The sequence below is a fragment of the Schistocerca americana genome, chromosome 9 (assembly GCF_021461395.2).
Source record: "Schistocerca americana isolate TAMUIC-IGC-003095 chromosome 9, iqSchAmer2.1, whole genome shotgun sequence".
NCBI classification, from domain to species: domain Eukaryota; kingdom Metazoa; phylum Arthropoda; class Insecta; order Orthoptera; family Acrididae; genus Schistocerca; species Schistocerca americana.
The window spans coordinates 160,091,162-160,118,893 of record NC_060127.1 but is presented as its reverse complement, the minus strand read 5'-3'; the positions used below and the strand labels follow the sequence as shown (position 1 = coordinate 160,118,893).

The 27,732-nt window shown below is 41.0% G+C and overlaps 1 protein-coding gene across 1 annotated transcript in view; it reads left to right on the top strand.

Annotated features, from left to right (window-relative positions):
- Positions 1-27,732, top strand: part of LOC124551094 (actin-histidine N-methyltransferase) — a 426,960-nt gene that overhangs the window by 18,523 nt on the left and 380,705 nt on the right. The window contains exons 4-5 of the mRNA XM_047126025.1: positions 7,165-7,389; positions 17,379-17,570. Coding sequence (XP_046981981.1) covers positions 7,165-7,389; positions 17,379-17,570 — 417 coding nt within the window. The remainder of the gene's footprint in view (positions 1-7,164; positions 7,390-17,378; positions 17,571-27,732) is intronic.

Genomic DNA, 27,732 nt, shown 5'->3' with positions numbered 1-27,732 from the left:
TAGCACTTTGGAACTCGCAAGTGGTTCCACTTCCGCCATGTGAATTTTTGCAACTACCCTCTGCAGTGTTTGACGAGCTCTGTCTGTCAGCACATGAGGCCTGCCTGGCCGTGGTACAGCTGTAGTTGCTTCTTTGCATTTCCAATTCAATGTTGTGGCTTCAGAAAGGTGAAAATGTCCATGGTGGATTTGTTACTCAGGCAATAACCAAGTCAGTGAGTTCTCTTGACTGACCAATTCTGTCATTTGTAGTTATCTACTGAGAACACAGTACTCTCCTGCTCCTTTTACACTGGTGGGTCCACCTCTCATGTTGTGTGGTTGTAAGTTCCACATTGTCTGGATACTTTTGATCAGAAAGTGTGTGATACAACAGCCAAACACTGGCTGCTACTTTTGTTTGATAACATTCCACAGACACTTGAAAGGTGTCTTCGTTAACAGGACCTGTAGAACATATGTACTACCATTTGTGGAAATTGCAACACACAGAAGGAAACACAGAATTCAGTTAATTTAATACCACAGGTTAGGTATGTGACAAAAAAAAACCTTTTCAAATCTGTACATGACCTTTGAGCCCCACTATTCAGTATGTCATGTGGCCACTGTGCGCTGCAATTAGAGTTGTGGCATTGAATTGATAAGGTTCTGAATACGTTCCTGAGGGATTTCCCTCCACATAGTTTGTATCTGAGCCCACAAATCCGTGACAGCAGTTACTGGAGGACCGTGACGCACCAGGTGCTGACCGACAATATCCCTTTCGTGTTCGACGGCCGACATGTCTGGTGAACGTGCAGGAAAGCAGTGGTACCCGTCACTCTTCAAATAAGACCTGCACGTTCCTCACAGTATGTGGCCGGGCATTGTCCTTTTGAAATGTGGCCTGTGGAGATGCCTGAAGCAGGGGGAGTACCTCGGGCTCCACGACCTGCATTAGGTACCGGTTGCTGTTCAAAGTGCCCGCAATATGTAAGAGGTGAGATCAGTTGTTGTAACCGATGGTGCCCCAAACCTTCATGCCTGGTGTTTGTCCGCTATGCCGCTCCGCAGTGCAACCCTCCAGGTTGCACTCACTACGGTACCGCTTGGTCACATGTGCGGCCATCACTGTAGGACACGTTGAAGCGGGACTCGTCCGAAAAGATTGCATGTTGCCACTCGGCACCCCAGTGACAGTGTGCACGTGCCCATTGCGGTCGGAGGAGCTTGTGGTTTCTGGACAATGGAAGCGGAAGTAATGGCATGCGTGCAAGCGGTCCAACCTGCAGCAGATGGTGACGAACTGTCAACGCAGACAAGTTCACACCTGCTTCCGTGCTCCAGCGAAGAGCTTACACTGTGGATGACGCTCTAGGGCCCATAATGGCCGTGCGAACAAGATGACAGTCATCCCGTGCTGTGATCATGTTCCGTGGTCCGGTTCCCGCCCGTCTCTGCGTACGACCTTCCTGTATCCACAGCTTCCACACACCCGTCACTGTCATAGCAGCATGCCCTGTGTGAACCGAAATGTCACGGTACGACAACCCCTTTTCTCAGAGACCGATCACTGTGCCCCGTTCGAACTCGCTCACATGCTGATATGACCCCCTCTGATGTCAGTGAGGCATACTGGCACTCGCTGTATTGTTTCCACCTTGTGTGACAGCTCTGCGCTGACTGCACTAGTCACAACACCGACCCAGTCGGACTGGCACGAGAGGGCTCTGCTCGGCCTACGTATATCCTATCTCGCTGCAAAACGTATCGCGTATTGCTTGCACACCTGTCGCCACTTCCATTAAGTGTGGCATTATTCGGATAATTCCTTCTCAGTGTTGCACTTTTCACAAACGACAGTGTATATGTGTGAATGCTAAATATCATATTTTACTGCACAAATGAAGTGCATGCTGGATGGGCGTACATGCTAAAGAAGCAGCTACTGTAATTCTTCATAACCTTACTGAGTGTAGTGTTGTGTGTTAGAAGCAGGCCACACTCTTTTGTCATACACAGTGTTGATGGAATGAAGTTAAAAGGAATTTGATCTCAGTTTACTTCAGCACGTGGGATGTAATGACTTGGCATCTCAGAATTGTTGGAGGAGTCAGTTTAAATTACTGTCCTTAAGCTTCCCAATATATGGGAGTGAAAATCTTTAGTAGACAAAAAGATAAGAAAATTCTTAACTTGAAACATGGTATACTAAAAACCGAAACTAATGATAAAATGTAATTTGCTTGGATATGAAAAAGTGATCTATTACAAATTATCACTTAATCAAACACTCAAGATCACAGATAATCATTTATTTAAAAATGACTGGTTTTGGCCTTCATCCTGGCCATCTATAGATTAGCAGCATCATATGACTAAAGCTGGTGGTGCATAAGACAGTTGCACGATGCCAAGGTCTACTGCTCCGTAAATGACCGTGGCATCGCACATCTGTTCTGTGGACCACCAACTTCAGCCATATGGTGCTGCTGATCTGAAAGTGGCCAGCATAAAGGCCAAAACTGGTCATCATTTTATAAATGAATGATTATTTGTAATCTCTACTGTTTCGTTAAGCAGTAAAATGTTACTTCTGTAAGAGGTGATGGACAAAATGATTATTTCGGCAAGATGACATGATCATTAGCCTCGTCATGTAAATGGAATTTCATTCTCGGGGGGTGGGATTATTAATTTTAGAGTACTGCTTGAGCTCATTAGCCAAAATTTTAGGTGAGTGGATTGCATTACTATTCTTTTTTATTTTTTACATGTGTCCTGTACCCTTATTCAGAAGTGTCTGCAGGAGATGAATAAATCACTAGGAAGGGAAAGTGAGAAGGCGTAGACCAATGGTAGTCATCAGATGGTAACAAGCCTTTAAATATTGTTATTTTGAGCTTCTGGTTTAATGTTCTGGTCAATATCAGTCTCAAATGGAAATACAGTTCCACTCTGTTATTTAGTGAACAGAATATGAGATTATCAATATAGGACCAGATTCGTGATGATTCAGAACTCCCTAGCAGATAAAACTCAACAGGACATCAAGACACGTAAAGAAATTCTGGGAGTTTGCCACGGGATTGTTATAGCTTAGTGAAATGATTCCAGGGCATTATTGGCTGAGAGAGCACCATGTGGGGTAGTTTCGCTACCATAGTGCACATTTGCTTCTTGCCACTTCAGTGACATGCATGATTGTTATGATAACACAACACCCAGTTCCCATGTGGAAAAAATCCCTAACCCGGCCGAAAATCCAACCCGGAACCACAAGATGTAGAAGGAGCAGAGCTAACCACTAGACCGTGAGCTGCAGACATTATATCTTGATGATCTATTGGATAATGTTGGAAGCTCCATGAGGATGTTGGAAGACAATGCAACTGCCAGAATGCAGGAGGATCTGTAGAGGATTGTTCATTGTCACAGGGGCTGCCAGTTGACCCAGAATGTTACAGAACATTTGTTTAACCAATTCTTCAGTGCTGCACATCAGTCTGCGACCCTTACAGAGTTGGGTTTGTTGTAGAGAGAGAGAGATGATCAACAAAGAACAGCACATTCTGTCACAGGTTTGCTTAGCAAATACAAAGAGTTTTACAAGGTGCTTGACAAACTCCAGTGGCAGATGTTACAAGAGAAGTGTTGAGTAGTGGAGAGATTTACTGTTGAGTAGTGAGGTCAGTTATTCTGAGAAGAATCAAGAATTGTATTACTTTCTCCCATCTGTGTCTTGTGCACTGAGTGCAATGAAGAAATTGCAGAAATTGGAGCTTGAACAGAGGTTTATTGAAAGGCACTATTATGCAGCACCACTTGTCAGTGGAACAGGGAAGGGCGGACGTAATAGTGGGACCAAAAGTCCCTTTTCCACTCAGAGTGAGGTGGCTTATGGATTAGATTAGATTAGATTAATTCTAGTTCCATGAATACGATATTTCGTAATGATGTGGAACGAGTCAAATTTTCCAATACATGACATAATTAAGTTAATTTAACAACATACTTAAGTTAATATAACAATTTTTTTTATCTAAAAATTCCTCTATGGACTAGAAGGAGTTGTCATTCAGAAATTCTTTTAATTTCTTCTTAAATACTTGTTGGTTATCTGTCAGACTTTTGATACTATTTGGTAAGTGACCAAAGACTTTAGTGGCAGTATAATTCACCCCTTTCTGTGCCAAAGTTAGATTTAATCTTGAATAGTGAAGATCATCCTTTCTCCTAGTATTGTAGTTATGCGCACTGCTATTACTTTTGAATTGGGTTTGGTTGTTAATAACAAATTTCATAAGAGAGTATATATACTGAGAAGCTACTGTGAATATCACTAGATCCTTAAATAAATGTCTGCAGAATGATCTTGGGTGGACTCCAGCTATTATTCTGATTACACGCTTTTGTGCAATAAATACTTTATTCCTCAGTGATGAATTACCCCAAAATATGATGCCATATGCAGGCAATGAATGAAAATAGGCGTAGTAAGCTAATTTACTAAGATGTTTATCACCAAAATTTGCAATGACCCTTATTGCATAAGTAGCTGAACTCAAATGTTTCAGCATATCGTCAATGTGTTTCTTCCAATTTAATCTCTCATCAATGGACACACCTAAAAATTTTGAATATTCTGCCTTAGCTATATGCTTCTGATTAAGGTCTATATTTATTAATGGCGTCTTACCATTTACTGTATGGAACTGTATGTACTGTGTCTTATCAAAATTCAATGAGAGTCCATTTACAAGGAACCACTTAGTAATTTTCTGAAAGACATTATTGACAATTTCATCAGTTAATTCTTGTTTGTCAGGTGTGATTACTGTACTTGTATGATGAGCAAAGAGAACTAACTTTGCCTCTTCATGAATATAGAATGGCAAGTCATTAATATATGTTAAGAACAACAAAGGACCCAAGACCGACCCTTGTGGAACCCCTTTCTTGATATGTAGACATCGAGCAAAGTGCATGTCCCTGCCTAACCCTTTGTTGATTTTAATTGAAGCAGCTACACTCATGTGCAGAAAAAAACAGAACACTTTGAACAGGAGATTCACTCATGCTGCATCCACCTGGTTCCAGATCGTCTGGTTGGCATTGGATCACAACATTGCATCCATTGTTTCACCATATCCCACACGTTTTTGATTGGCGACGAGTCTCATGATCTTGCAGACATGGGCAAAAGGCTGACATCCTGTGACACCAATGAGGCACGTGTTTCTGGAGCAACGTGTGGTTGCGTGTTGACCTGCTGAAAAAAAGCATCTGGAGTGTTGTGCAGAAAGGGTACGGCTAAGAATTTCAGGATGTCATTTATGTAGCTCATACTGGTCACAGTGTCCTGGACATGCACCAACTGTGATTTGTGGTTGTACAGAATAGCACCCCACCCGAAAAGGCCTTAAGTTGGTGCAGTATGTCTTGTGCTAAAGCAGTCACTGTGAAGCTGCTCTCTCTGTCTGTGGCAAACCAAAATGTGGCCATCATTTTCAAGTAAACAGAACCTGGATTCATCCGAAAGAGCTATCTGATATCATTCCTGTCCCCAGTGATGTCGTTCCATTCACCATTGCAGTCTAGCATGTTTCTGCACTTTCGTCAAAGGTAGGCAGAGAAGTGGGTGATGCACACATAATTCATGCCACAATAATCGGTGACATACTGTCACCTCTGACAGTGCACGATGTGTTACACTATTCCACTGTTACACTAGAGCTGAGGAGAATGCAGATCTATCCTGCAATGCCATTCAGATGAGGTGTCGAGCTTCATTGAGGGTGGTCGGGGTGGTGAGACATGATCCATCTCGTCTTGTTCTACGGTCTTCCGTGAACGGTTTGGCACACACCTGTTGCACTGCCAAACAGTTTGTCCCATACAAGCAGCAATTTCCCAGATGGATGCATCACAGTCTCTCGTGCCAGTAGTGCGCCCTCTTTCAAACTCACTGATTTGACAGTACAGTTCACGCATACATCTGCGAGGCATCCTGCACATCTGCTCAATTCACACTGGTCCATTACCTTCAGTTTTCAGTGACAGGAGCTGCAGGCACATTTTACCGGTAGGTGGTGTTGCACCGCGATATCGATGTTGACTTGCAGGCCAACACGGTTCAAATGCTGATCATTTCTGCAGAACATACTAATGTACGTGCCCTGTGAATATGAACATCCTATCTGTAATCATTCAAGCTGTTTTTTATTATCATAGTCATGGGATTTGCAAAGTTTACACTTACGATTATGAACTATTTGATTGGTATTATCAGTAATCAAATATCGTGGGATTTTCTGCACGTATTAGACCAGTTTGCGATCCACTCACAGATTAAGGAGACATTTGGGCTGAAGTGCACTTCCAGTATCTGCAGCTCTAGCTTTGTGATGTTGGCAGTTTGTCAATGTTGGTTGTAGTCGGTGGGAGATAGTGTACGGTAACCAATGAGAGTAACCGAATCTAATGATTTCATTTGACAGAAATTAGGAATTTATTACCTTTGTTTTCGATATGGATACCCAGAATAATTTTTACTGATGTGGTTATTATGAGTTCTGTGGTTGGTTGTTGATTTTGGTATTTATTTGTTGAATGGAAAAAACTGTAGCAAAGCCCAAGGCTTAGGTCAGTTTGGAGTGCAAAGTTCTGCTTGTGAACTAGCAAAGGCAACAAATCTCAAGATGAAAATATGACAGCCATAATGATTGACGTGTAGCTTAGCAAGAGTTACACATTTGTCATTGCAACAATCTAGTTGTATGTCTTTATTTCCAGGTTTGCCCAAAACAGTAGTAACGTGTTTAATTTCTCCCCTAATAGAGCAAAGTACCAGCATTTTCTAACTATAGAAAATTATGAACTAACATTCCAATTCAGTACTGACAGCTGATTCAGGATTCATTGTATTCAGTTCGCGTTGTTCGTCACACTACTTGTTACTGACATCAGCATACGATACATCAGCTGCTGACACTGTAAATGCTTTTCTACTGACCAGTATAATACAAATAAGTTTTTTCGCATGTATTCCTCATTGTAACTGGATTTAGGTGATATGTTGAACATGTGACTGTGCTCCAGGTAGAACAGCCACTTAGTTAGAGCTTAAAGGTGAAAGATTATAGTTTCATGTGCTGACAGTCTTGTTTCTGTTCCAAACAGCCATGAAGATACCACCAGAGAAGGAGCGCACAGGATGCACAGAGCGACTGTTGTCGTGGGCGGTGGCGAATGGTGCAGAGGTGCGTGGTGTTAAGGTCACCCACTTCCCAAACTATGGTTTGGGTCTACAAGCAGAGAGAGACATCAGTGAAGGCGAGCTAGTGGTTGCAATCCCGAGGCACATCATGCTGACAACAGACACTGCTCGAAAGTCACCAATACTCGGTAAGTCAGTTCTGGTGACTCTCATGAAAAGAAGTTGTTGTTCAGCTTAGGCTGTCTGCATGGCACTTGAATAAGAAGCTTTATTCCAAACTATAGGCTAGTTTCAATCTAGCAGCAGCTTCTACCGTACAATTATTTTATCATACATCTGCTATTGATAAATGACACGAGGGAAAAAAAAAACAGAGAATGTTAGGGCATGTTCGAAATACACTGTCAATCCCACTGAATATGAATCACATTACAGAACATAATCTCAGGTAATTGTGCTCAAACCTATTGCCAAACAAAATATGCAGCACAAATGAGTACATGGATGAAAAATAAATTATCCCAACGAAACATAATGTTAATATTCTGCAACACTGCTTATAGCTTTGATGACAGCCTCAATTTGCCAAGGCAGAGATATGCAAAATCGAGCTAAAGCCAATTATTGATTATTAGATTGCATAGAGCTACCAAATTGTGGGCATGTGGATTGCTATGTTTCATCCGCTTTTCCGAATATTCCCAGGTATTTTCTGTAAGATTAGGATTTGGTGATTCAGTGCGTCATTCAAAATGCCTTAGTGTAAAACCAGGAATATATGTGTGAAAGCTTGTGAACTGTCATCTTGAAAGGTGGGTTATGCTCGATGGAGCACTGCATACATGTGGCGAAACCGTGTGACTAGCGTTCGCTGCCCACAGCAAAAAATGCCTTTCTTTTAATTATGTCCACCCCAAATCCTATTTCACAATAATATAAAACATGCTGCTCTTCTTTAAACTTTCTCCATGTACTCCATTAATCCTATTTGATAAGGACCCCGCACCGCACAGCAGTACTCCAAAAGAGGATGGACAAACTGAGTATTGGCAGTCTCTTTAACAGATCTGTTGCATCGTTGAAGTGTTCTGGCAATGAAACGCAGTTTTTGGTTTGTCTTCCCCACAACAATTTCTATGTTGTTCATAATTGTAATTCCTAGGTATTTAGTTGAGTTTATGGCCTTTAGATTTGACTGATTTATTGTGTAACCAAAGTTTAATGGATTCCTTTTAGCATTCATATGGATGACCTCACACTTTTTGTTATTTACGGTCAACTGCCAATTTTTGCACCATACAGATATCTTTTTTAAACTGTTTTGAAATTTGTATTGATCTTCTGACAACTTTACTAGACAATAAACAAAAGCATGATCTGCACTCAACCTGAGGTGGTTGCTCAGATTGTCTCCTAAATTGTTTATGTAGATAAGAAACAGCAGAGGGCCTAGAACACTACCTTGGGGAATGCCAGAAATCACCTCTGTTCTATTCAATGACTTTCTGTCAATTACTACAAACTATGATCTCTGATAGGAAATAATGAATCCAGTCACATAACTGACAAGATATTCCATGAGCATAGAATTTGACTGTAAGCCACTCGTCAGATACAGTTTCAAAAGCCTTCTTGTAATCTACAGGGCTATTACAAATGATTGAAGCGATTTCATAAATTCACTGTAGCTCCATTCATTGACATACGGTTACGACACACTACAGATACGTAGAAAAACTCATAAAGTTTTGTTCGGCTGAAGCCGCACTTCAGGTTTCTGCCGCCAGAGCGCTCGAGAGCTCAGTGAGACAAAATGGCGACAGGAGCCGAGAAAGCGTATGTTGTGCTTGAAATGCACTCACATCAGTCAGTGCAACGACACTTCAGGACCAAGATCAACAAAGATCCACCAACTGCTAACTCCATTCGGCGATGGTATGCGCAGTTTAAAGCTTCTGGATGCCTCTGTAAGGGGAAATCAACGGGTCCGCCTGCAGCGAGCGAAGAAACGGTTGAATTGAATTCAATTCAATTCAATTTTTATTATCACATAACATGCCTTATACAATCAAAGATTGTGACATAGGTGACTTGTCAGTTTTTACACTATATATAACAATACTAAAAATACAACAAACTAATAATATACATGGTGTAACATCTTCAAAGAGGTATTTTAATTACAATTATAATGCATTGTTACCATTCATGAAATCTTCTACACTATAGTAACATTTATCTTTCAGATATTTTTCCAGGTCTCTATTGGTGCCTTTTACATTTGGGTCATCCATATCTTTCCATATTTTATTTACAAATTTCATGCCCATATAGTATGGGGTTTTTTCATATGATTTTAAACGGTGGGTAGGTAACATGTAGCTCGTTCTATGTCTTGTATCATATTGATGCAAGAAGAAGTTGCCCTCAAAAAGTTGTGGGTTTCTTTTCGTGAAAGTGAGAGTTTCATAGATGTATATGCTTGGAATGCTCATTAGATCCAGTTTTACAAATAAAGGTTTGCAGTGTTGCTTTGGTTTTGCTCCCACCATTGCCCGGATGATTCTTTTTTGTAGTCTAAAAGCTCTAAGTAAATTTGTTTTTTCAGACCCCCAGAAAATTATATTATATCTAATGACTGAAACAAAATATGCATTATATACAGTTTTTCTTACAGCTAAATCAGTAATACTATACAAGATATTCATAATATATACAAGGCTATTCAGTCGACCCAGTATGTTGTCCACATGGCGACTCCATAACAGGTTTTTATTGACTAACACGCCAAGGAATTTGACACAGTCTGCAGTCTCTAATTTTTTGTCCATATACCTTATTTCACTTATAGACTGTGCAGATTGTTTTGTGGTAAAAAGAACAATTTCTGTTTTTGTAAAGTTTAATGTTAAGTTATTGTTTTTGACCCATGCCTCCACTTCCCCAAGTGTTTGTTCAATATGACGAATTAGGTCTACCTCATTTTTACAACAGACTACGGCTGTTGAGTCATCTGCATAGAGGATAGTATCAGACTGGACCTGACATGGCATATCATTAATATAATATAGAAAAAGCAGTGGCCCTAATATTGAGCCTTGTGGAACACCTAATTGAGTGTTTTTCCAGCCAGAGAGAAAGTTCTTGCCGTTGATGTTAATAAGTACTCTTTGTTTTCTGTTTGCCAAGTATGATGACATCCAGCTAAGAGATTTGCCTTGAAAACCATAGCGTGCCAATTTTTGGAGAAGCAGGTCATGATTTACTGTGTCGAAGGCTTTGGACAGGTCACAAAAGATGCCTGACACACACATTCTATCATCAAGACATCTGCTGACTTTTGTGACTAATTCATTTATTGCATGGATTGTGCTGCAGCCTTTTCTGAAACCATATTGATTGCCTAAGATAATGCTGTTAGATGAATTGTGATTTTCAATCTCATCACATGCAGCTCTTTCAAATATTTTTGAGAAAATTGGTAACAGTGAGATTGGCCTATAGTTGCCCAATTCATCTTGTTTGCCTTTTTTGTGTATGGGCCGAACTTCTGCATATTTTAATCGATCTGGGAAACATCCCTCATCAAATGATTGGTTGATTATGAAAGAGAGTGGATATGCAATACTGTGACGGACTATTTTTATTATTTCAGTGGGGACCTCATCCCACCCCGCAGATTTTGAATTTTTTAGGGACATTATGATTTTGATGACATCTGAGATGGAAACATGAGAAAACTTAAAACATGTGCAATTGCTATCTGTCATATTGGGCTTTGTATTTGGTGGTGAACAGTCACCAAATATGTTACAGTTTATGAAAAGTCATTGAATGATTCACAAATGGCACTGGGTTCTGTAACAGCTCTACCATTTATCACTATTTTAGAAGGGCATTTTCTCTCTGCCTCACTGCCAACTTCACTTCTTATAACAGACCAAACAGCTTTTGATTTGTTTTTTGCATTTGAAATGAAGTCGTTATTTGCAGTACGTTTTGCTAGTTTAACTATTTTGTCAAATGTTTTTTTGTATGTGCTTACATACTTAAGAAATTGAGGGCTTTGATTTACTTTTGCCTCCATATGCAGTTTCCTCTTAGTAGTACTAGACACTCTAATTCCTTTTGTTACCCAGGATCTACTTTTTTGGGACCTGGTCCTCACTGTTACAAAAGGGAAGCATTCATTGAATATACTCAAGAGTTCAGTTAAAAAGTTATTGTAATTGTCACTTGTGGAAGTTGAACGCGTGCGGGCAAGTTTCACGCGTAGCCTGCGGAAGTCGACGAATAAAGCAAGCAGGGAGCTAAACGTACCACAGCCGACGGTTTGGAAAATCTTACGGAAAAGGCTAAAGCAGAAGCCTTACCGTTTACAATTGCTACAAGCCCTGACACCCGATGACAAAGTCAAACGCTTTGAATTTTCGGCGCGGTTGCAACAGCTCATGGAAGAGGATGCGTTCAGTGCGAAACTTGTTTTCAGTGATGAAGCAACATTTTTTCTTAATGGTGAAGTGAACAGACACAATGTGCGAATCTGGGCAGTAGAGAATCCTCACGCATTCGTGCAGCAAATTCGCAATTCACCAAAAGTTAACGTGTTTTGTGCAATCTCACAGTTTAAAGTTTACGGCCCCTTTTTCTTCTGCGAAAAAAACGTTACAGGACACGAATATCTGGACACGCTGGAAAATTGGCTCATGCCACAACTGGAGACCGACAGTGCCGACTTCATCTTTCAACAGGATGGTGCTCCACCGCACTTCCATCATGATGTTCGGCATTTCTTAAACAGGAGATTGGAAAACCGATGGATCGGTCGTGGTGGAGATCATGATTAGCAATTCATGTCGTGGCCTCCACGCTCTCCCGACTTAACCCCATGCGATTTCTTTCTGTGGGGTTATGTGAAAGATTCAGTGTTTAAACTTCCTCTACCAAGAAACGTGCCAGAACTGCGAGCTCGCATCAATGATGGTTTCGAACTCATTGATGGGGACATGCTGCGCCGAGTGTGGGAGGAACTTGACTATCGGCTTGATGTCTGCCGAATCACTAAAGGGGCACATATCGAACATTTGTGAATGCCTTAAAAAAACTTTTTGAGTTTTTGTATGTGTGTGCAAAGCATTGTGAAAATATCCCAAATAATAAAGTTATTGTAGAGCTGTGAAATCGCTTCAATCATTTGTAATAACCCTGTATATACATGGAATCAGTTTGAAATCCTTTGTCAGTAGTACTCAACACTTCGTGTGAGTAAAGAGCTAGTTATGTTTTACAAGAACAGATGTTTTCTAAATCTGTGTTGACTGTGTGCCAATACACTGTTCTGTTCGAGATAATTCATAATATTTGAACACAATATATGTTCCAAAATCACGTGGCATATCAACGTTAATAATATGGGCCTGTAATTCATCAGATTACTCCTATTACCTTTCTTGCATCTTGGTGTGGCCTCTGCAACATTCCATTCTTTGATTACATGTCTTTTGTCGAGCGAGCGATTGTCAAGTATGGACCTATTGCATCAGCATACTCTGAAAGAAACCTAATTGGTATACAGTCTAGACTGGAAGACTTGCTTTTATCAATTGGTTTAAGGTGCTTCACTACTCTGAGGATACTTATGTTGGCAGCTGTTCTTGGGTGAAGGAATTTTGGAAGGCTGTGTTTAGTAACTCTGCTTTGACAGCACTGTCTTTGATAGTATTTCCATTACTATCGTGCAGAGAAGGCATTGATTGTGTCACGCCATTAGCATAGTTTACAAATGACCAGAATCTCTTTGGATTTTCTGCCCTGTTTCAAGACAGCTTGCTGTGGAAACTATTATAAGCAGCTTGCATTGAAGTCCACACTACATTACAAGGTTCCATAAAAGATTGCCAGTCTTGGAGATTTTGCATTTGTTTAAATTTAGCATGCTTTTTTTTCATTGTTTCCCGAACAGTGTTCTGACCCGTTTGTGTACCAAGGGGGATCAGCTCCCTTGTTTAATTTGTTTGGTGTAAATATCTAAACTGCTGTCAATACTATTTCTTCAAATTCAAGCCATGGCTGGGCTACATTTACCGATATATTGTTGATTTGGAAGGAGTGTAGATTACCTTTCACGAAGGTGTCAAGTGAATTTTTACCTACTTTTCGAATATGTATATTTTTCATTTATTTGTGGCGGATTTGGGAGTTATAGTGTTGAGTTTGACATCCCTGTGTTCACTAATCCTTGCATCCATTTTGATGCTAATTACTAACTCAGGATTATTTGTCGCTAAGAAGTCAAGTGTGTTTTCACAACCATTGACTATTCAAGTGGACTCGTGAACTAACTGCTTGAAATCATTTTCAGAGAATGCATTTAGTACAATTTCGGGGGGATTTTTTACGTGTACCTTCGGACTTATACCTGTATTTTTGCCAGCACATCGAGGGTAAATTGAAGTCACCACCAACAAAAATTGTATGAGTCGGGTATGTGTTTGAAATTAGACTCAAATTTACTTTCAACCTTTCGGCAATCGTATCATCTGATTTGGGAGGTTGGTAAAAGGATCCAATGAGTATTATCTAAAAGTCTCTTAAACTGTTAGTGGAATGCTGCTGAATGTTTTATTATTCAAAAATGTTTTTGGATTCACAGTGGGTAGTTCCAGAAGAGATCCTGAGTTTGGATACTTGAAAAGGTTCATAATATTGCAGCACACTGGCAGCTTTATAGAGAAAGTGTCAAGAGGCCATTGCAACATACAATTGGGACCTTTTTTTCCACTTTTCTACACCAACTGCAATTATTGCATCACCATCTTGCCTAAAACTTAAAAACAAATAGTTCACCTGTGTTACTGTTCATAACCTAGGGAGGCTTGCAACAAACTGCAGGTGTATAACTGCCAAAGAAATGTCAAAGAAATTGGGTCAAGAGTTCCAAATCATGTCATAAAAAGGAAATTTTTATTTTGAACATGATGGGAGGTGAATGTAATGTGGAACCACAATGAATTATTTGCGAAAACTACAGGGGAACTGGTGATAACTCAATTTTTTGATGAAGACGATTATGATTTGAAGGTCTTGTTTCACCCTGAATTAAAGACAATTTCAGAAATACATCATATCGATATGCTCTTTACATGTATAGAACGCACGTTCTTTAGTGTATCGCAGTGGCAGATTTTCACAAATCAAATGAACTTGCTGATGAGATGTTTGAAAAAAAGAGTTCTTTTGAAAATTAATTTAGAAGCAACAGAAAGTATTTTTGTTTAATAAATGACAAAGAATTGAAGCAATAAATGTCATTGGATTTGAAAATTATCTGTTATGTGTAATGTTTTTTATTAGCAGATGAACAAATATTTTTATTTGTGTAAATGAGTAATATTTGGAATAAATACTTCTATTTGTTACTCACAAATAATGAATAATAATTTTTAACCTGTATTTATTATTTGGATAAATGTGGCCCAAGGCATGTGGTACATGAACTGCATTGTGCAAATGCACACCTAAAATTTGCAGTCTGTGTGCAAGTGAGTGCAAACATGTTATATCTGCATTATGTTCAGAAGTGCATGACATTGGTGTGGCCATAGCCAAGTCCTCACTCACTAATGTGGTTAGGCAAGGAAGCATCGGTCATATTTGGCAACTTCCGCCAACATTCGCATAATGTATTCATGCTCTGTGATGTATTGCAGATGAGTGCAGACCATGCACATAGGACACACACTTGCAGGGCTCTATTGCACAGTATAGTCATTGTGAAGATGTAGGAGAAAATACAATAGTTAGCCACAAAGAAGGTTTAAATAAACATCCTGGCTCATGTCCACAGTAACTTGAGTGAGTGGACACACTAAATGGCACGAAAAACACCCTTGTAACGTCACAGAATCACGTCCACCCTGAACTACAGCCTCCACACACTACAGGTTAAACAACTCATTGGGGCATTAGTGCACCCTTTGGCTTGCCTGATATGAAACCAGGGAAAATTGCGACTCACTGGGCCACACAGCATGTTTCTGGTCAGCTATTGTCCAATTTCAGTGTTCTGGAGGTATGAATTAAAAAATGCCTTCAGTCACAACTTTTCGTGTTTTATTAAGTACATGAAGCATTTTGGACCCTGTGGGTCCATCATCATCAGCTGCGAAATATGGATAAAATTAAATTTCAGTGTTATTTGGTACATTGAAGATGTGCAGCTTCATATGGCTCTGTGAGCAATTGTCTTTTTGGAGATAGCCAGTTCCATGCAAGTAGTTTCCTTCACATTGTTTGCTTGGAATTGGCTGTTACGGATGTAAGTTTATTGGCAGCAGCAATTCTTGTCAGGTTCAAAACAGATTGTCATTGACAAGACAGGACACTCATCACAAATCTGTGCTGGCTATGATCTTTCTACAACCACCATTCTAAAGCTATATTACTTGGCTGTGAATTGGTCACCGTTTCTGGTAGACCAGTTAGGCAGTCTGTGTCATTGAATGGTATTTTGTACGCACGATCCGTGATGTAACCCACAGAAAGAAGTCTTAATGTAATGACATTGGGAGAGCATAGGGTCCCTGTGATGGAACCATCAAGACCCAGCCACCTCTCAGGAAGTGTGTCATTAAGCACATCCCACATAATTGAAATCCAAACTGGGGTCTGCACTGAAATGCAGTGCCCACTCTGTCGACACTTGTTTGAGACACGGGGATATGTACACTTCGATTAAAGTCTTTCACGCTGGCTGTTTCTGCAAAGTTTTTGAACTACCTAATTCTGCTCGTTTTTGCTGGTTGTGCTCATCCGTACTGGTATCGATAATTCCGCAGCACCCTTCTCACAGATTTTGATCTGCGTATGAGATGACTCCTGGCCTGTCACCATTTTGATGAATTCCAAATTAAATTTGCGGCAGAGGACTAAGGAAAAAAAGCTTTGAGAGCTGCCAAACATTTTACAATAAACCCCGATTTGCTATCTCTGATAGTTTCCAAGTTATGATGTTTTGAAATGATAGTGGGACCATATTGATGCCCTGTATAGTGAGAAGTTTTCCTCCCATTTAATTGTCTGGTTTATTTATTTCAAAACAGGACTACTGATGGCTCCTTGGAGAAGATCAGTTAGAGTACTTAATGAAGTGAGGAAAGTAATCAGCATTGTCACAGAATGCCTCTTTTTGAGAATGGATACGTAATTTATAGCAAAATGTCCTGTTATTGAAAATGTACATGACGTAAAGGCACTTTGGGCATTTGCCTATTCAATGTGTTCTTTTTGCTTTTGTGATGATGCCGGGTATGAGTCACACAGCACACATACATTTCTAGCTGGTCTCATCACTATGCTGGACATGGGTTTCTATATACTTGTTTCCTGCGCTCCTCACACGTTTCTCTGTAAGCAGTTGTGAGTTTGCCAGATAGTTTGTTGTTTCTCATGTAGAAAAGAATTTTACCTCAATAATATTGTGAATATTAACATTCTGTAAGAAAAATTGCTTAATTAGGAATGAATTTTAACCCTTTGACTGTTATGTTAAACCTTTATCTGTTGTGACACACTAGATCCATTTGATTGACATGCTTTATCTTTTGCTATAAACCCAACAGATGATATTTCAGTGTGTGCCACTGGATTTCTCTCTGTTATGGATTTTTGTGCCACATTGTGAGACTGTGTTGTTGATACAGAAGACCGTAAATAATGTAAACAGCGCAGACAAATACTTCTGACTCTGACTGCTTATCCAAAGCCCAGAAAAAAGGGCTGCAAAGTGCTGAGACTGTTAAAAGGATTCAGCATTCAACACACGATGAGTAGTGTGATGTTGCAGCATCAGACTCGGGACTGCCGTGTCTTGCACATAGCAGCCAGAAGATTAACAAGCGTACGTCACAACTTATCACTCTAGAGATGCTCTCCAAAACTGAAACTGTAAGACAAAAAAACTTGGCCCATGACATTGACCATACAGTATTCGAAGTTGTCATTTTATTTAATGAGTATATTTGGTAATGAAAATGTAATGATCCTGTGATGTTGATGGCTTCTATATTTTCAGTATTTTTTCCAGTTTGCAAATGTGTTAACGGAGGTGACTTTATAATTGCTGTAGATTCAGTAGTCACATTTTTGTTGGTAAATGCACCATTGTTCTTTCTTACAGGTCCCTTGATACGTGAAGACACAATGCTACAGCATATGCCCAACGTGGCCCTGTCATTGCTGCTACTGGTGGAGAGATTTTCCACCGACTCGTTCTGGCGCCCGTACATAGAAGCCCTGCCCAAGACGTACACCACTGTGTTGTACTTCACCACACAGGAGCTGCAAGAGCTGAAGGGGTCACCTGTTCTAGGTGAGGCCTGTGCTGCTGATCGACTCATATTTTGTACCCACTGTAATGTCACTGCCAAGATTCTCGTGTGAATAACTAAAAAAGTCGTATGTTAGGTAGCTTATATTCAATTCAGCATCTTTAAATGGAAATTCCAAATTTACCTCTGCATCGGAAACATTATGCCTCTGAATTTATTATTCTGTTCTCAATATCGCTTGAGGCACTGTGTGTCGTACATTTTATTCAGTCGACTTTCCTGATTCGTGGACACAAGTGGAAACCCTCAGCCAGCAGAGGGCTATGAACTGTACGAGGGCAAAATCAGAAACTCTTTGTCTCTGTTTTTTACTAGCCAAAGTAAGATACACACAGGTAATGACAAATGTACATCCTATTCTACATATCTTACACTATTTTTCGACATAGACCCCACACAGATTCACACATTTGTCCCTCGGAGCCCTAAATTTGAGACACCCCTGCAATAGAATTTGTTCGGCTGACTATGGAACCACTGTCGGACTGCTGTCTTCGCTTCATCATTACTCGTGAATTGCTGCTGTACCGTAAGTTTCTTCAGCAGTCCAAAACTGAGGAAATCACTACGGATGAGGTCCAGTATCTCCCATGAAATACCTGAAGCTTTCTTTGTCACAGGTGAACCCGGATGTTTCCACATCATGCTCTGCGGCTTGGATTCTGATGTGAAATGCAGTATCCACATTTCATCTACATTAACAATATGTTCCCGGAAACATTCACATTTCTTGGAGTACCATTCCAGATGATTCAGAAAGACATCATTTGCTTGCATTTCATCATGTCATCCAACAGCTGAGGCACCCACCGATTTGAAACCTTTCAGTACCCTTGCACCTACGAACAATGTCATAAGCACTCCCATACAATATGGCAAGCTCCCAGGAAGTGGCCATGATGTGAACACGCCGATCTACTTTCACCATGCAAGACCTCATGGCCTTTGTTGAACTAACAGCACCGCTACCACTCACACTGATTTCCCCATATGTGGGCTGCATTTCCCTGTAGTTCTCAATGGGCCTTCATCCCCCACCTTGTTGCTCTAATGCTGTGGATGTGTGAAACACAACCGCCATATTTAACAACTGACAACAGCGCCGTGCATGAACCAAGAAAAATCCAACACTGGGAATGGGTATGTTGACTTTGCATTTACAACAGTAATTTGGCTGAAAAAAAAAAAAAAAAATAGGGCCCTTGTGGCATGTAACATGTTGGTGCGTAACTGTGTTGGTGCATGAGAAACAGCTTGCTGTAAGAGTTTCTAACAACAGAAAATGTGGTGCCAATTGAAATCCAAGAGAGTGAAAACTGTGTGTGGTGGTGGTAGTATCGACATTTGTAATGTGTGATGGTGTGTTGGTCATGCTCTTAATGAAGGAAACTGTGGAGCTGAACTTGTTTGTGATAGGACTTGTTGCATTCCCAAAGAATGTGTTTGAGGGCTTCACTTTCATAGTGGTGAAGCAGTGCAAGCTGAAGTGAGGCCATGGCTTCATTAACGAAGTCAAACATTCTACAGTGACAGTATCAACAAAATGGTCTCTAGTTTGGAAAAATGTTGGTCACCAGGGTGACTATGTTGAGAAAGGCATGATGAAATTGTAGAATGTTAATAAAGTCTGTTTTGTTGAAAAATGTTAGTTTCCACATATAGCATTCAGAGACATTACTTTTCATCATGCTGTTGTAAACTGGCAGATTGTATGTGTTTGATACAGTTAACATTACTCTCTGCTGTACCTGCTGTATCGATAGAGGTTGAAGCAGTGAGTGTAGGCTTTTTGAGGGGAAACTGAATTCACACATGCCTCATATTGGCCAGCAAGTGGTGCATGACATGGGTTTTTAGTTGGCACTTATAACACAGGCTGTCAGACAGTATGGCCTTAAGGCAGAGCACTAGTTGGTGTTAAATTTCTATCAGCGTTCAGGATTCTTTCAGATTAAAAATTCCACTTGGTTAACTTAAGAATTGCTCTCATTGGATTTCGTGCTTTACTATGGTTATTACAGCAGTCAGGTAGTTTGTTAATGCAGATGACTTCAGTAATTGTTTTTATTTATTTTATCCATTTATTGAGTTTTATATCCTGGCAAGATTAGGACCATCATGCCCTCTTACATATAACAATGGATGACATTCATTACAATAAGTTACACATATAGGAAATACAAAATTCAGAAATTACTATGTTTCAGAAAAAATGCCGGTCACATTTATTCATGAGAAGTATAATAATAAAATAAATGAGAGGAATGTAGATATACTCAGAGATCACTAGCAGCAATTGACTTCAGAGAAGAGATGCGATAGAGTGAGGTAGAGAAATGTGATGAAACACAGTTAATGAATGTACGATAGTAGAAACCTGAGACAGTTGCCTTTGCTGACAATGTAGTGTTGTGGGGTGAAACAGAAGAGTATGTTCAGATTTGAGGCATGGTAATCCCATATCTATGAGTACAACCTCCACATAAGTGAGACCAAGACATTGACATTGATTGTGTGTGTGTGTGTGTGTGTGTGTGTGTGTGTGTGTGTGTGTGTTTTGGGAGAGGGTGGCCTGTGCATACTCTAGCTCAAGAAATGTTGATTCCAAAAGCCAGCAAGCCGCCTTCCTCTTTTGTATCTGCATTTCGACAACTCAAAGCGTCTGTGTGTGGTCTTCTTTACTTGTAAACTATTTACTCTGTACCAGAACTTTACTGCTATACCTGTAGGGATAATTTGACTAGACAGAAGGTTACCGGCAGTGTGCAAAAGGTTCCAGAATTCTACCAGCAAGTGAGAACCCTTTTATGGGACAGTGTGATTCCAGAAAAAGCAAAATAGGTGGTGTTCAATAACTACTTCATAGCAATTATTGACATGTGGTGTTGAAGCATGTACCCTCACAGAGAGGCATCAAGACTCAAGGCATCAGAAATGAAATTACTGATATCCACTGTACAGGAGACCAGGATGAAAAAGTTAAGGAATGGGGAGGTGATGAAGAAAGCCAGTAACAAAGCATTCTTTTTACACCATATCTGCCGATCCAGACTTCAGTCATGTAATGAGATTGGATCCTACAAGAATAGCCCAAAAAACAAAACAAACAAAAAAAAGGGCAGAAGGGTCGTATAGCAAGACGCAGAACCCTTTGGAGGCCATGATCAAGGATAACCTCACAGCTGGAGGAAGACTACAGATGATGATCTCCGTGACAGGTTTTATGAGAACTGTGTTCTCCCCATCACTTTCTTCCCCCTCCTCAACCCCTCCCTCTCCTTCCAGTGTCTGATCAGACACAAAATTGAAACCACAGTGAAAATCAGAAGCAGTGTTCCGCAGTATCTCTAGTTCACCTGTCGATCATGTCATATTGGACTTATCAATTCTGACAGGATTATGAAAAGGATAGATTGCTACTCACCATACAGCAGGGATGATGACTCACAAACAGGCACAATAAAAAGACTGCTAAACATGTAAGTTTGTGGCCAGAAGGCCTTCTACTGAAACGGAAAACACACACACACACACACACACACACACACACACACACTCTATTCGTGCAATCGCAGCTGAAAGAGACACATGACCACTGTCTCTGGCTGCCAAGGCCAGACTGCAAGCAATGGCACATGATGGAGGAAGCAGTCTGGGTGGTGTGGGTAAGGATGAGGCTAGGATGAGGAGGAGGAGAAAGATCAGGGTACCGGTAGGCGACAGTAAAGTGTTGTTTATGGAAGCATACAGGGACGAGGTGGAGAGAAGATGTAGGGTAGCTAGGTGCTACCAGGAGAAGAAAGTGGAGGTCGTAGAGCAAGAGAGGAGAGAAGTAAAAAGACTGTGGGTATGCTTGTGGAATGCTGTGTACTGCTGGAGTGAGGAGTGAGAACAGTAAAGGGTGTAGGTGAATGAAGGACAATCACTAACGAAGGTCAGGGCCACGAATGTTGCAGGAACATAGGCTGTATTGCAGAGAGAGTTCCCACCTGTGCACTTCAGAAAAGCTGGTATTGGTAGGAAATATACATATGGCAAAGGCTGTAAAGCAGCCATTAAAATGCAGAAAGTTGTGTTAGGCAGTGTGATCGATAACTGAGTGGTCAGCTGTTTCTTGGCCACAGTTTGTCAGGGGCCATTCATGCCGACAGACAGCTTGTTGGTTGTCATGCCCACATAGAATGAAGCACATTGGCCAATGCTTAGCTTGTAGATCACATTACTGGTTTCACAGCTAGTCCTGCCTTTGGTGGGGTAGGTGATGCTTGTGACCAAACTGGAGTAGATGGTGGTGGGACGATGTATGGGACAGGTCTTGCATCTAGATCTATTACAGGGATATGAGCTATGAGGCAGGGGATTGGCAGCTGGGGTTGTGTAGGGATATATGAGTAAATTGTGTAGGTTTGGTGGGCGGTGTAACACCATGGTGGGAGGGGTGTCAGGATAGTGGGTAGACATCGCTCATTTCGGGGCACGATGAGAGGTAGTAGAAAATCTGGTAAGGAATGTGATTCAGTGGCTCCAGTCCTGTGTGGTACTGAGTCACAAGTGAAATGCTCCGCTGTGGTCAGACGGGGGCTTTTGGGAGATGATGGGTGACTGGAGAGATAGGGCACAGGAGATTTGTTACTGTATAAGGTTGGGAGGGTAATTATGATCTGTGAAGGCCTCAGTGAGACTCCTGGCATATTATTTTGAGAGAGACTGCTCGTCACTACAGAATGGAGGTCTTGCTATGGATTGGGTGGTATCTGTCAAAGCAGAGCTATTGCTGGTGGCTGGTCAGTTTAGTATGGACATAGGTGTTGATGTAGCTATCTTCAGATGGAGGTCAACATCAAGGGTTGTGGAGAATCAGATGAAGCAAATGGGGGAGAAGATGTTAAAGTTCTGGGGGATGTGTATAGTGTGTCCCCACCCTCAACCCAGATCATGAAAATGTCTCACTGAATCTGAACCACATGAGGGGTTAGATATTCCAGGTGGTTAGGAAGGATCCCTCTAGAAGGCCCATGAGCAGGTTGGCACAGGATGGTGCCAAGCAGGTGCCCATTGCCATACATTAGATTTGTGTGTAGGTTTTTCCTTCAAAATAAGAGGAATTGTACATGAGAATGTAGTTGGCCATGGGGACCAGAAAGGAGTGTAGTTTGGAATCCGTTGGGTGTTGCGAAAGGTAGACTTCAATAACTGCTGACCATGGATATTAGGGACGTTAATGTGAAGGGAGGTGGCATTGATAGTGACAAGCAGGGCACCATGTGCTAAAAGAACAGGAACTGTGGAGAGACAGTGGAGGAAATGGTTGGTATCTTTTATATAGGAAGGTTGATTGTGGATAATAAACTGAAGGTGTTGGTCTATGAGGCAGAGATTCTCACAGTGTGGGCACAGTAACTGGCCACAATGGGGCATCCTGGGTGGTTTTTTTTTTTTTTTTTTTTTTTTTTTTTTTTTTTTTTTTTTTTTTTTTTTTTTTTTTTGGAAGCATGTAGAAGGTGGGAGTGCAGAGAGTACTGGTGGTTTGGGGGGGGGGGGGGGGGAGAGGGGGCAGCGACGGGTTAAAGGATTTGAGGAGAGACTGGAAGTCCTGCAGGATCTCTGGAGTGAGGTCACTGTGGCAGGATTTTTAGGTGGACGAATCTGACAGGTAGTGGAGTGGTTCTGCCAGGTAATCCTTGCAGTTCAAAACAGTGTTCGTCAGCAGGTAGGATAATATGACCTATTTTTGGTGGTTTCTGTTAAGGCATGATAAAATTACACTTAAAATGCACTACACATGAGTCAACACATCATGCAACTTTACTTCGTAGCTATAACAATAAGTAGGCTCAAGTGTCACAGATTCATTCTTTTAATATACCTCTCTATTGTCATACATCATTTAAGTAAAGGCTGGCTGGGTTTGTCCCAATGAAGCAGCATGACATATTTTCAGAGAGACAATGTGGTGACAATGAGTCACATGCAGGTTGATTTCAGTGTGGCTGAACTGATACCTTCTGAACTACAAAAGTAAGTAGACTCAAGTGTCACTGATGCAGCAGGATGCTGACTCATTATCGAATTATAAAGACAAGCAACACTGCACCATACAAATTCTTGATTTTAGTACAGTGTATAAACTTATAATGTCTTTTCTTAAAATGTGCTAATCTATATAACTGATCACCTGTAGTATGAGGCGGTAGTAAGTATGGGGGTTATTCGGGTATTAAGGTCTGTAGACTATCGAATGTCACTCGAAAATTGGAAAGTGTGTGGACACCAACTCCTGGCATGCCTTGCTCATCAAACAATGCCATTTGTGTTGCTTATGTCACAGTGTGCTGTTTACAGTTGCAGTTCCAAATGTTTAAAACGATTGATCAGCCTGCTGGCTGTGGGATATGGTCAGTGATTAGTTTTTGATAGCAAGTAATGTTGCAGCAGTAGAAATTCATTAACAGATAAGTTGGATGTATGGTCCAAATGCGCCAAGTGACAGAAAAGTGCATAAGTGAGAGAGAGCTTTCATGGACAGACAGGAAAATGTTCCTGATGGACTGCGATCAGGCCGACCATCACTGATCGCAGAAGATTTAGTCAACGCTGTGGATGAAAAGGTTCATGGAGACTGTCGCCAAGTGATTTTCACTTGTTCCACTAGCTGAAGAAGTTTATCAGTGGTAAGTGCTTCGCAACAGATGATAAGGTGAAAGTTGTACTTGAAGACTAGTTATTCTCACAGGTGGCAGACATCTATGACTCAGGGATACAAAAGCTTGTAGAATGTTACAACAAATGTCAAACTATGTAGAAAAATAGAGAAATGTGTAAGGAATTAAATAAAAAGTCTTCTTTTTTAAAAAAAAAAAAAATAAAAGAAATCTGTGAGTTATTTTATAAAAAATCAAACAATGGAAAGTCAGAAAGTGAGCTTTCAGCCAACAAGGTCTTCATCGAAAATACCTCCACCCCCCCCCCCCCCCCCCCCCCCTCCCCCGCACATGTGCATGAGCGACCACAGTCTCTCAGTCTCTGGCTGCTAAGACCAATGCTTTCTTATGAGTGATTTTATGAGAAATCTGGTCTTAATTTCTGAGTAACCTTTGTATTAATTCAGAAAATGAATTTAAAAGCTGTGTTTTATGCAAATATCTCCTTAGACCCTACTTTTTCTGTAAAAGTCCTATTTAGCCGTTTCTAGATCTAAACATAGGATGTAGCTCTTTTTATGTTCTACAAGGTTAAAACCTTCAAATCCGGGCTCTGTTGGTTACACACTATAGAACCTAGACTTGACTCCTCTGATTTTCATCTCTTTCCTCACATTGAACACGTACTAGGAGAACAGCATTTTGGCACAAACAGTGAGCCACAGACCAGCGTAGAGAATTGGCCGAAAGCACAGGGAACTGCCTTCTATGAGAAGTGAATTCGAAAGTTGGTACCACGTCACCAAATTTCTAAGTTGGAGTGACAACTGTGTAAAGAAGTAGCTGGAAGGTGTAGCTAAATGTTACAAATAATATTTTTGATTGGCAACGGCCTTGCCTCAGTGGATACACCAGTTCCCGTGAGATCACTGAAGTTAAGTGCTGTCGGGCGTGGTTGGCACTTGGATGGGTGACTATCCATGCCGCCATGCGCTGTTGTCATTTTTCAGGGTGCACTCAGCCTGACGATGCCAATTGAGGAGCTACTCGACCGAATAGTAGCGGCTTCAGTCAAGAATACCATCTTACGACTGGGAGAGCAGTGTACTGACCCCACACGCCTCCTATCCGCATCCTCCACCGAGGATGACACGGCAGTCGGATGGTCCTGGTAGGCCACTTGGGGCCTGAAGACGGAGTGCTTTATTATTTTTGATGATCACTGTTGTTTCCACCAGTGGAACATTGAAGAGAGAAAGGAAAAAAAAAAGCCCTCGTACATGAACAGGTAGAAGGGCAAGACCATAATTAATAATAACAGGAAGTGGCATAACTGAAGGCCAAAAAGAGAGAGCATAATGAGGAGAGACTGAGAGCATTTGTTTTACAGTTTGAAAGGGAGAACTGGGCATATATTGCATTGGTGCATAAGTTCATAGCAGTTTTTCATAAGTTTAATAAACACAACAGGTACCCATAACATTGACTTCAGTCATCAATAATATGTTCTCCTTCACTATTTACAACAGTCTGCCAATGCTGGGGTAACTTCTCAATTCCGCGAATGTAGAAATTGTGTGGTTTTTGAGTTGAAGAATTCTTTGCACCATGTTTGGTGTGAATTTTCATCTGGAAAGGATGTTTGCTGAAGGTTGCTGGATAGAGAGCGGAAAAGGTGAAAATCTGAGGAGGGCACAATATCAGGTGGATGAGCAATGACTTCCCAACCCAGCTCCTGTATAGTGTCTTAGTCAGTCTTCCAGAATGTGAGTGGATGTTATCTTGGAGCAGTGTCACTTCAAGCAGTCTTTCTGGTAATTGTTCTTGGATTGAACCTGCAAGATGTCTCAGTAAACAATTAATGTCAGCGGTGATGGCTACACCTGGGAGAAGCAATCCATAATACACCACACTGTCGCTGCTCCGTCAGATGCATAACATTGTCTTTTGTGTATACATGCAGGTCTTTGTGCAGGGAGTTGCTGATTTTTTGGGTTTGACCATTTCTTTCTTTTCCTTATGGTAGTGTAGGCACCATTTCTTGTCACCAGTAACGATACAGTATAGGAGTGGTCAGTGTTGTTCATGAGCCCTCCATCCTGCGAAATGATATCTAAATGTATATGCCAATGAAATAAATAGTTTGAGTGTGACATTTCCTTACCTGCCACCAATATTCTGATTCAGTGACATTGTTAACAAGACTGCTTGATTTTTCTAATCCATCAAAATATGTAAAATGTCAATCATTCCATCCATTACTTTCACCCAGATTAAATGGTGTTTCATAGCAGTAAGTTATGTTCTTGGTTTATGCATATGATTCTCAGTGTTAATTGCTGCTTGACTATTGCACCTCACAGGTATTAACTCTCCAGTCATTTATTTCAGGTCAAGACCCTTCAGTATCTCTCTCATACATACCACCTGCCTTTTGCAGGTTTCCAGTGATATGTTCGGCCTCCATTGTGCTAAATCCAACTGTAGTTTGTTTAATACTCCTCCAGTACACTGGAGATACTGTCAGTATTGTCACATATTCATTAATGCTTTAGTGATCATGTATTCAAGTAGTGCAGTCAGTATCAGCAAATGCAGGAAGCATTTGACAAGTGCAATAGTATTCGAATTTGTGATGAGCCAGAATGAGATTTTCATTCTGCAGTGGAGTGCGCGCTGATATGAAACTTCCTGGCAGATTAAAACTGTGTGCCGGACTGAGACTCGAACTCGGGACCTTTGCCTTTTGCGGGCAAGTGCTCTACCACCTGAGCTACCCAAGCACAACTCACGCCCCGTCCTCACAACTTTACTTCTGCCAGTATCTCGTCTCCTACCTTCCAAACTTTACAGAAGCTCTCCTGCGAACCTTGCAGAACTAGCACTCCTGAAAGAAAGGATATTGCGGAGACATGGCTTAGCCACAGCCTAGGGGATGTTTCCAGAATGAGATTTTCACTCTGTAGCGGAGTGTGCGCTGATATGAAACTTCCTGGCAGATTAAAACTGTGTGCCAGACCTAGACTCGAACTCGGGACCTTTGCCTTTCCTGGGCAAGTGCTCTACCATTCTGGAAACATCCCCTAGGCTGTGGCTAAGCCATGTGATGAGCTGTTTCCTTCATTATCTTAGTACTCTCCACTCCAATGATCCTTGTTAAATTTTGAACAATATTGTGACATCTTTGTCAGCGAGAAAGCCATGTCTGGTTGAGTCCTCTATGAAATGTAAAGGAGTCTACCATTAAGCTCACAATGTGGAAGGTTTCTAGCTTCGCTAGCACACTTCTCATCGCGAAAATTAGTTTCATTTCATTTGCGCTTTTGGATCTCTTAGTATATTGAAGTCCAAAACTTTGAAGTAGTTGATTAATATACTCTCTTTGAGACTCATTGTTCTACCTTCACTGTTTCCAAATTTTGTTTCTATCGTGTGACACCATTCCCATGTGTTAGAGTTAAAAGCAATTCTGTAATAGACTTTCCATTTTTTGCCTCATTTC